This window comes from Nematolebias whitei, chromosome 18 (genome assembly GCF_014905685.2).
Source record: "Nematolebias whitei isolate Nwh7 chromosome 18, NemWhi1, whole genome shotgun sequence".
NCBI lineage: Eukaryota > Metazoa > Chordata > Actinopteri > Cyprinodontiformes > Rivulidae > Nematolebias > Nematolebias whitei.
In genome coordinates, this window is record NC_056515.1 from 22,262,062 (window position 1) to 22,272,649 (window position 10,588).

Genomic DNA, 10,588 nt, shown 5'->3' on the forward strand with positions numbered 1-10,588 from the left:
TCTATCTATCTATCTATCGCCAAAAAACTACATTTCCCAGATAGCCTTCAGCCCATACGCCAATACGTTGACAGCAGGAAGTAACTATGAAAAAGGGTGCGTTTGTACTTTGAACCGGCGTAATTCGGAAGTATCCGACCAGGTGGAGTTAGCTCTTTCTTTTTATATCGGGGCAAGCTTTCGCATGTTGTTTTGACATTTGTCCGTCTCTTATTACTTATGTGCAAGAAATGCATAAGAGCTGGACAGAAATGAACTTGGGAGCTATAATATACTTATTTTTGTGCTTGTATCACGCGCATTTACTTAAATAATTATTGTTTTTTTTTTCTCTATTATTCATCGATATGCATAAAAATGTACAGCCATTGTCTGGTTAATAACAACTATGTGATGTAATTTTGTTTGCTAGCGTAAATGTATTTGTGAGCGAGCTTGTGTGGCTAGTGTGCGACCTCCGCTTCACGGGTGAAACATTTCAAACAGCTCTCCAATCTACTTGAAGCTCGCGCGAGCGTCTATGCTTCTTCTCAAGAGTTGTTTTCCTGCAGAGGTAAGCTTTACTGTTTGACATTCTTTATTTCCTCTTCTTGTTTTGACACTTAAATGTTAGCGTTTATGTATAAAGCCTATTCATTTCTTTAGCATTTGCGTAAACATGTTACTATATCACTTTACTATGTCATTGTAAGTCAAATAGTGACAACTTGCAGCTAAAATAGCAAATAAACAAAAGATAGTGCACTTTCTCAGTTTAAAGTCAAAGTTAGAAAACTTCATAACAGCACAGGAGGCTAACTCCTCTGTTTTTGTTTTGCTATTCAAGACTTAACTGAGAATTATTGAAATTGTAGAGTATCCTTTGTTTTAAAGCACTAGTTTGTACTAGTTTTATGTTTAACATTTTGAGGGGAAACAGTAAACATTACTAAGTAATTCGGCGTACATAAAGTAAACTATAATTAATTGCGCTTTTGATGACGTCGCAATATAACTAAGTATTGGAAAGTTTAAATTTATACAATAAATATTAAATCAGACCGTCCAAATGACCTGATTTAACCATTTTTGTATTTATCTACCTGGATAACTGAGCTTACACAATTTTTTTTAGTTTAGTTGTTTTATGGTCAACATGATTCATAAAGCTCTTTAATTGTGCATTTATTTAGATGAACTAATGCAAAGTAAAATAAAGATTTACTGCTATAATGTAGCATTTTTGTAAGCGCGATTTTATAAAATCTGTCTGATCACAATTCATGTTGTGCAAGAACATTTTAATGTTTTTTTTTTTTATGTGAAAAATGAAACCTTTCTTATATGTGCAAGTTTTAGTTAAAATTAAAACGTAAACCTCAACAGGTTACTGTTTTCTTTTTTTTTTTTTACATAAAGCTTTATCAAATTAAGAGTTAAAATATTGTAAAAGTGGAAAATAAAGACAAAATAAAGGTAAATTACAAAAAAATGATCTAATGATAATTAAACGTTCCATTCTAATTTTATGAATGTAACAGAAACAGGATTAGGGCAAAACCTATATTGCCAACAATTAAAAAAAAAATGCATGAAAGATTGATCATTTGAGTATTAACAAAAAAGCAAAAGGAAAAAAAAAATACAGTAAAATCACAACATTGACATTGATTTTGAACTGTAGAATTATAACTATACAACAAAGATTTAGACCAAGTCACATTTATAAATACCTTTGAATTAGTTACTGCATTTTTTGCCAACTTCTGTCAAATGTATAGGACATATTTACCACATGCATGCTGGATATTTTGACAGATCATCAACACATTTTAATATTTTCATTTTGTTTACTCCTGCAGGTTAAAGATACTAAATTGTCAGCAGAATCTTATAAATGAACATGATGCAGCCTTGTTCTGCTAATGACACAGTGTCTGTGTAAACTTAGACCTGTTTCTCTCATTTTACCCTGCAGTCATTAACTCATGGCACTGACCGGCGTGAGAGTTATTGAGCTGGCAGGTCTGGCTCCTGCTCCGTTCTGTGGCATGATTCTGGCAGACTTCGGCGCCAAGGTGATCCGTGTGGACCGAACTAAGGCTCCCACGTCTCTTGACACCCAAGCTCGGGGTAAACGATCGGTGGCCATCAATTTGAAATCAGCAGAAGGCGTGACTTTGCTCAGGAGACTTTGTGTTAACTCTGATGTGGTGCTCGAGCCATATCGCAAAGGTCAGACCCGTTTCTGAGACCATCATAAAAAATACTGCATGATGCTCGAAAAGGACTTACTTACTTCTGGCTGTCCAGGTGTGATGGAGAAACTGGGTCTTGGTCCAGATGAGTTGCTAGCTGAAAATCCTCGTCTGATCTACGCTCGGTTGACGGGTTATGGTCAGAGTGGGTCTTTCTCCACTGCAGCTGGACATGACATCAACTACATTGCCATGTCAGGTAAGTCACACAGATGTTCATCTTTATTTAGGTGTGATTATTGTACATTTTGCACTAGAAACTGATGGAATCACGTTTATTACCCTTTCCGAATATCTTTATTATGCATGCAAACGGACCTGTTTTCTGAGCTGTCATTCAGTTGCATACAGTAGCCAAGGGGAGAATGTCCCTATACCTTTATGCCCATTAAAAGCAGTTGTGCGTCACAGTCAGGAATGGCTTGTCTACAGGAGAAGCACATCCATTGGTAACGCTGTTTGAAAACAAACATCTGCAACAAGTATAACAGTTAGCATGTTAGCAGGTGAAATATACAGCAGGCTTGCTAAAGAGGCTAATACAGGTAACTAGCACAGCTTGCTGGGCTCTGTGTTATGTGACATACAGCAAAACAGCAGACACAAAGTAACATGCAATAGGCACTATTACATTAGATTAATAAATTGATCTGGGTTGATAGTTTGGCTTATCACTAGTACATATCTAAAGAAGCTGGTAAAGACGAAGACATCTTCCTTCCCTTTTCTCTTAAAATGAAACGCAACTCCTTTCTAATGTGCACAATATAACAGTCAGCCCAACGCAAACCAGTCTCTTCAACTCTCCGTACATCAACAATACATATATAATATAATACATATTTATGTAAAGAACTGCTTAAAATACCATTTAAAAAAGCTGCTTATGGGAAATTATGTCCATAATGCCCTCCACCAATTGTTGGACAAAATACAAAACAGCCCGCCAACTCTGGGTTTACATACAAAAAAATAATAATTTCACTTCTTGTGATTAAATGCAGCCTCGATCATAACGTTAATAAAATATGTAAAAATGTAATGAATGCAAGAAAACTAATGTATAAACTAGTTTAAAATCGTTCCTAAGTGCAGGAAAATTAAAATGTGTTGTCAGAAATAACAGTCATGATCTGAGTGGTCTTTGCAGGGTTGCGATGAGGTCAGAGGGCGTGTCCTAAGAACGCTGTAGACTCCCCAATAATCGTGATAGAGTGCGACAGATTAAAGATGGTTTTGAGGAAGCACAAAACTTTAGCGGTGAGGTCCTTGTGGTTTTTCATCGTGGTGTTCTGAGGTCCTGGTCCGAGTACAGGCAACCACGGTAGCGGTTAATCATGGTGTGGTTACCCAAGCATGGAAGGTGAATTTAACGCTCGTTACATATTAATCTATAATCTGATGAGATTCAAGATTTTTCTGACTCTACATCACATTTTACATGATGCCACTGTGCAACCGGTTAAACGTAGTCCCGCTCCCTGCTCTGCTTTGCTCCGCTCACTCGCAAGTTACGTGACCAGATCACGTGACCAGATCACTTGACCAGTCAAATTGCAACCTTTGCTATTAGAAAATCTTGTTTCATCAAATCGTTATATTATCGCAAATGTAATTAATAGTTCAGCCCTAGTAGAAAACAACAATTTTCATTAAAATAAGCACATATTTTTTTTACCATCTATTACATATTTATGACTGGCTGTTCTTTCTACTCAAAACAAATATGTGCAACTCTGCAAGTTGTAAGCCGACATTTCTAACGAGTTTGCAAACTGCTGTCTCGACTTGAAGCTGAATATTCATGTGGATGAGTTTGTAGACTTTTCCTGACAAAACACATTCTGTACAGCCATATTTTGCTTGAAGTATAATTTGATGTTAATAGAACCCTTTTATGGTTTATATGATTTCATATTTTAGCAACATTAGTAAATTGTTGACGCTATTGCACAGAACATTTGCACAAGAATGAGGAAAAAATGATTGAGTGGGACTACTGATTACTTAAACCCATCAGTTTATTTTGTACAAAGCCAAAACTAAAACAGTTTCAAGGTATTATTATATTTATTTTTTATTTAAACGAAGGTTATCCTGTTCTAAAGAAGAAAATTGGGACAAAGGTGCCATTTCATTTTTCCTCAGTTCTGACTTTAAGCTCAAAATTCTAAGAAAAAAAAATCATAATTCAGAAAAAAAATTATTTGCACAAATCCTCTCTTGAAGCGTCGAGTCTTATTAAAACTGATTAAAAGCTTTTTCTTCAACTCCAATGTCATTGTATTGGTTATAGCTGTTTTTGAATAAGAATGGACGTTTGCCATTTATTTTTCCTAAATCTTTAAATAAATAAAAAATATTGTACTGAAACATAACAGACTTTTATTTATAATATTGCTCCAACAAATTATAAAATTATAGACTTCAGTACGGGAGGACTTTAACAAGAATTTAACAAGATTAACACTTAAACAATTATTTGTCTGCTTGAAATTATAGCAATGTCTATATGTCTCAGTTTAACTTTTCCTTAATAAATGCACTTTAATGGTCAAATCAGTTGCATTTCAAAAGCTGATTGGCAGCTGTGGGAGTGCGAAGAGGGAGGACTCGCTGTGCATTTCTTTGAAATTTAACAAGATAACCCCCTAAAAACAATCTTTATTTGCTCGACATTATAGTAAAGGTGAGTCTCAATTGAACTTTCCCTTAATAAATACACTTTAATGGTCAAATCAGCTGCATTTCGCCTGGGTGGCTCAGTGAAATGCAGCTGATTTGACGTTTATTTCTGGAGCGAGATGAAGGTGGCTTGGTATGGCAAGCCAAGTGTCTCATTAATAGCCACTTTTACCTATTAATAAGACACTTGGCTTGCCATATTAGTCGAGGGCCCTCTAGTGGCTAAAAATGGTAGTGTTCAATATTTTCTATGTCAGATTGAATGAAATAGTCAGATCTCAGCCAAAAATTGTGTTATAAATATGGAGGGGGGGGGGACACACATACGTCACTTCATTGTATAAGTTGCAGGCATGCTAATTTATGCGAAAAACTGACTTATACAGCGAAAATTACAGTAAATAACGAATGTATCAAACTAATTTAAAGAACGCTTCAAAGTGGTTTTGTTCACTTTCATGCCTTCCACTCTTCTTTGTTGCAAATCCATTAACCTTACAGTTTTGATGTTTAGTCTGTAAATTAAATAAGGTAATATTTTATCGGTATGCTTTTTTTCCCCTCCTTTTTCTTCTTTGCGTTTGTTTTACTTTCAACACAGGCCTTTTATCCCGACTGGGCCGCAGCAGAGAAAAGCCCTACGCTCCACTGAATCTTTTAGCAGACTTTGCCGGTGGTGGTCTCACCTGCGCTCTGGGAATAGTCTTAGCACTGCTGGAGAGGACAAAGTCAGGGAGAGGACAGATCATCGATGCTAGCATGGTAAGGACTCGTGTTTTTTCATCAATATAAAATAAGTACAATATATGTTCTACTAGTGTCACCAATGTGACTCATTGACTCAATAATGTTAAAAATCTTGGTGTTATTTTCGATCAGGACATGTCTTTTATTATCCACATTAAAAACGTTACTAGAACTGCCTGCGTAATATCACTACAATTAGAAACATCTTATCTAACAATGATGCAGAAAAACTGGTTCATTTATTTGTCACATCTAGACTGGACTGTCTGGACTGGATGAGACTGTTGCAATGGTTTATTATCTGGGTGTCCAAATACTTCTTTAAAAACTCTTCAGTTGATCCAAAATGCTGCTGCCAGGGTCTTAACTGGAGTTAGTAGGAGAGATCATATCTCTCCAGTTTTAGCTTCTCTACATTGGTTCCCTGACAAATCCAGAATTGAATTCAAAATCTTACTTCTAACCTACAAAGCACTCAACAACCTAGCTCCATCTTATATTAGAAGTCTTATTGTCCCACTTTTTCCTAACAGAGCACTTCACTCTCAGACTGCAGGTTTACTTGCAGTTCCTAGAGTTTCCAAAAGCAGAATGGGAGGAAGCTCTTTCATTTATCAGGTTCCTCTCTTGTGGAACCAACTTCCAGTTTCTGTCCATGAGGCTGACACATTGTCCAGTTTTAAGACTGGGATTAAGACTTTCCTTTTTAATAAATCATATAGTTAGGGTTGACTTGTTATGCTGCTATAGGCTTAGACTACTGGAGAACAAACTGACCTCATTTCCTTAAATAAATTGTTAAAACTGAATAGTTTTCATTTGATAATATTTCTATCTTAACATGTGATTCTGGACCTGCCATTGTGTATCTGTTACTCCTTCCTGTTCCTGTCAAACCCAGCCGGTCGAAGCAGATGGACGCTTGTCCTGATCCTGGTTCTGCTAAAGGTTTCTTCCTCATGAGGGAGTTTTTCCTTTCCACTGTCGCCTTCATGCTTGCTCAAGATGAGAGTTGTGTGACGAAGTTAAACTCAAAGCAGTCTGCTCCTCAGATAAATAATGTTAAATTATTATTTTTATATGAATGTTTCTGTTCAGTGCCCTGAGACGACTTCTGTTGTGCCTTGGCGCTATATAAATAAACTGAAATTAACTGAACTGAAAAAAAGATTATTACAAATTTTTGACCTTCAAATTCAGATAGAATGTCATTAATTGTTCTGTATGTCTGAGGCTAAGCTCACTAAAAATTCAACAGAACAGACAGGTTGACCAGTTCAGTGTAATTTGAACTTTTTGAGATCAAGACGTTTAAGTCAGCACAATTTAAGAAAATGTTTAATTTTAACATGACAGTATAAGCTGTAATATTCCAAATAAATTACTGGCATGCAGTTTGTGTCAGCAGATTAATTTTTTTTGTCATTGATATTGTTCTATTTAATATATTTAACACATAGTGTAGCCCTTGCTGTAATCATATTGCTTTATTTTTTGGTCATGAAAATAATTGACTGGTTCTGATGAAAATGTTGCACTTTTGATAATGCATTTTATTGATTAACTATTGGTTTTTGCAGCTTTTAAAGGGTGTCACTTTGGTGCAGCTCATCTTCACCTATGGACCATTTAAAGGAGTCTCATGCATTTCTCACACAATACACCCATCCATCCATTTTCTTTACCCGCTTATTCCATTTTGGGTCACGGGGGTCCATGTCCAGCAATCACTGTGCGAGGGGCGGGGTACACCCTGGATGGGTCGCAAGTCCATCACAGGGCCACACAATACATTCTGTTGATTTAAGATGAAAGCAGCCAGAGAGGCAGTATTGTCAGCTTTCCCAAAATCGTCTTTGACATAAACACATGGCACTGCTTTGTGTTTATTTTGTGCACATCTCTGTTGGCTAAATTTGAGACAAGGCACAGTTTGTAAAGCCTGCCATTCTGCTGTCCTCCGTTCATAAATGGAACAAACTGCAGTCATTCAGGTGATGAGACGTGGTTTAACTCAGATGTTTAACAACACATATTCTATATTAGCTGCTCCAGTCCCAGGAGACGTTAAACATTTGCTTTCTCTGTCTGAGAAGTGAAGTGTGTCACATGTTTGACTGCTTATTTAAAGGGTATGGAAACACACTGTACTATTTATTTACATTTTCCCTGGCAAGTTTTTGGCCGATGTTTGCTGCCTTAGAGAATTAAATTAAATTTAAATCAGGTTAAGTAGGGTAATGTGGGATGCGGGTTGTGTTTACTCTAGAGATAAGACACATCTTGTTATTTGTGGAGTTTTAGTAGTTTGTTGGCTCTTTAACTGATTCCCATGGCTCTTATTTTAATTCGTTTTTGACTCTTTGCCACGAAGGCTATTCTTATATTTTCATCCCTTTAGTATTTTACTGTACACCACAGACCTTTCCTTGGAGGACTTTGAAGAGGAAATTTGACTGCTTGTTTAATTTATTTTTCAAGCTTTTTCTTTGATGCAGCATCACACATTTGTTGGCACAAATAAACTGTGGCATGCTAACATTTGGTCACAACTTTGATACTGTCAATAGTACAGCACACTCATTTAAAGTTAGCTCTTGTAATAAAATGAACTTGTTAATGAAAGTAGTAAGAAGTGAAAATAAGAACTATAGTAAAAGCAGGTATGTATTAGTACGATAAACAATAAATCAATAAATCAATTAATCGCATAATGAATGAAAATTATTAACCTCATTTTCATTTACCGGCTTTATCGTTTCTTTGTGTCTTTCTCTATTGAAGACACGGCTCAACTCTGGTGTTCTTCACTGACTCTTCCCTTTTTCTTTTCTCTTTAAAATCTGTCTTAACCGTCCAAAATCAGTTTTTGGATCGTTAAAAGCAGCTAAGCTGAGAAGCTAAGCTACGGGCTAAGCTAACAGGCCGACCTCGGGAATAAACCTCCGTCCTTGTTGTCGAAGCTCCAAAATTCACGGTTGAAACTTGTTTTTGTGTAAAAAGTTGTTTTTCTCTGCAAAAAGAAGCTGAGAACTTGTTTACTGATTTTATTATTAAAAGCTTTTTGTGAAAAATGCTATGCTAATGAGCTCAAATCTCCAAGCGTCCGCCATGTCACCATGTCAGCCCATGTCACGTCAAGGGCCCTCCTTCCCATTTTTCGTAAAGAGACACGCTGCTCAACTATCCATCTTTTGGTTCAAACAGTCTTATACTGCCACCAGGTGGTCAAAAAAGGTACTACACTCCAAACAAATCAACATTCCTTCTAAAATTTGGCAATTCATTATTGTTAAATTTCAAACATTATTATTGTTTGTCACAATACTTTTTGAGACGGTTAATCGCCCAGCAAAATTTGTTTTTGTGACAGGCCTAGCTATTCCTTTAGTGTATTGTATTGTGGTTGTGTTGTCCATTATGTTGAGCCGGTTGTGTGATGTGCTTCTTTCTGCACAGAGAACCAAATGCATTCCTTAGAGCCAGTCGATGCCACCCTTGATGTCTTATGCAAAACCAATATCCATTAATAAAAACTAGGGATGGGTTATTTATACCAGTTTAAAGTCTGGTCCCGGTCTATGTCTTCCTCTAAAATTTACCTAAAATTCTCTGCATTTTTGGTATGTCACAAACCCAAAATGAATGTTAAAAAAAAAAAAGACCTTTTTGATTTTTGAATTTCACCCAGGAGTTAATGTTAATAGTCATACAGTAAAGATTAAAAATTTTCATCTACTCAATATAGGCATGAATATAATTTTAATTTGGTACTTTTACCACTTCGTTGGGCTTTATATAACTTGTTCCTTGTACAAAAAAAAAAAAAAATGTTCCAGGGTAGACTTATTGGATTGTTCAACATACAACTTCAAAAAAATAAATAAATACCTAGATGTGCATGTTGTTTTGTGGTTTCATGTGTATTTTCTTTAATCCACACAGGTCTACATTATATGTACAGGTTTATACATAAAATTGACTAAATACGTTTCAAATAGTGCTGCTGAAAGGTCTAAAACATTTCACTTGACAAGGCCAAGGCCTTTTCTCATTGGTGAGCATGATTGTCTGCATCTGGCAGCTTCTCTGCCAATAATGAAAGGATTTCTTTGACAGCAGATATTGGACTGACCAATACTGATCTGTTACCTTCGATATCAAAATAAAATGGATTAGGATGGTGCTGATGTTGTTGTTAATGTCAACATGGTGGCACAGTTGGTAGAGCTGCTGCCTCTCAGCGAGAAGGTCACTGGATCGAATTCCAGCCTCAGGACCTTACTGGGTGGAGTTTGCATGTTCTCTTCGTGCATGCGTGGGTTTTCTCCAGGTACTCCGGTTTCCTCCCACAAACCAAAAACATGCATGTTAGGCTGATTGGTAACTCTAAAATGTCCCTAGGTGAGAGTTAGAGAGTGAATGGATGTTTGTCTAAATTGCCTCTCTGTGTCCCTGTGATGGACTGGAGAGGGTGTACCCCGACTCTTGCACAGTGATGGCTGGACATGGACACCAGTGACCCCCGCGACCTGAAAAGGAAGAAGCGGGTAAAGATAATGGATGGATTAGGATGTTCAGGAGTCCAATAACTACCATGGCTCAAGCCTGTCATGAATGGAAACCACGTACTGGAACACTACTGTCACTTTTCACAGTGAAGTGGGTAGGCCTGTCACGATAAACAATAAATCAACTAGTCGAGTTGCGGTCGAGTGCAGTCGAGTTCAGTTCGGAGAGCAAACCGAACACAAGAAGTGCTGGGGAGAACAGGAGTTCCAGACATGATCCGGAGTTCTTCCGAGTCTCGTGGGAATTATGCAATCTTCCACATCTGAGTGGAACTCTGACGGACTTACAACTCATGTGAGTCCAACCGGGAGGTGAACCTGTGTCGGACGGAATACCGTCGCTACTTC

General features: G+C 37.0%; 1 protein-coding gene across 1 annotated transcript in view; it reads left to right on the forward strand.

Moving 5' to 3' along the window:
• The first annotated feature begins 1,967 nt into the window (after window positions 1-1,967).
• amacr (alpha-methylacyl-CoA racemase) overlaps window positions 1,968-10,588 on the forward strand; it is a 25,415-nt gene continuing 16,794 nt past the window's right edge. Inside the window, exons 1-3 of the mRNA XM_037691793.1 lie at window positions 1,968-2,214; window positions 2,293-2,436; window positions 5,524-5,684. Of these exons, the coding sequence (XP_037547721.1) occupies window positions 1,968-2,214; window positions 2,293-2,436; window positions 5,524-5,684 (552 nt within the window). The remainder of the gene's footprint in view (window positions 2,215-2,292; window positions 2,437-5,523; window positions 5,685-10,588) is intronic.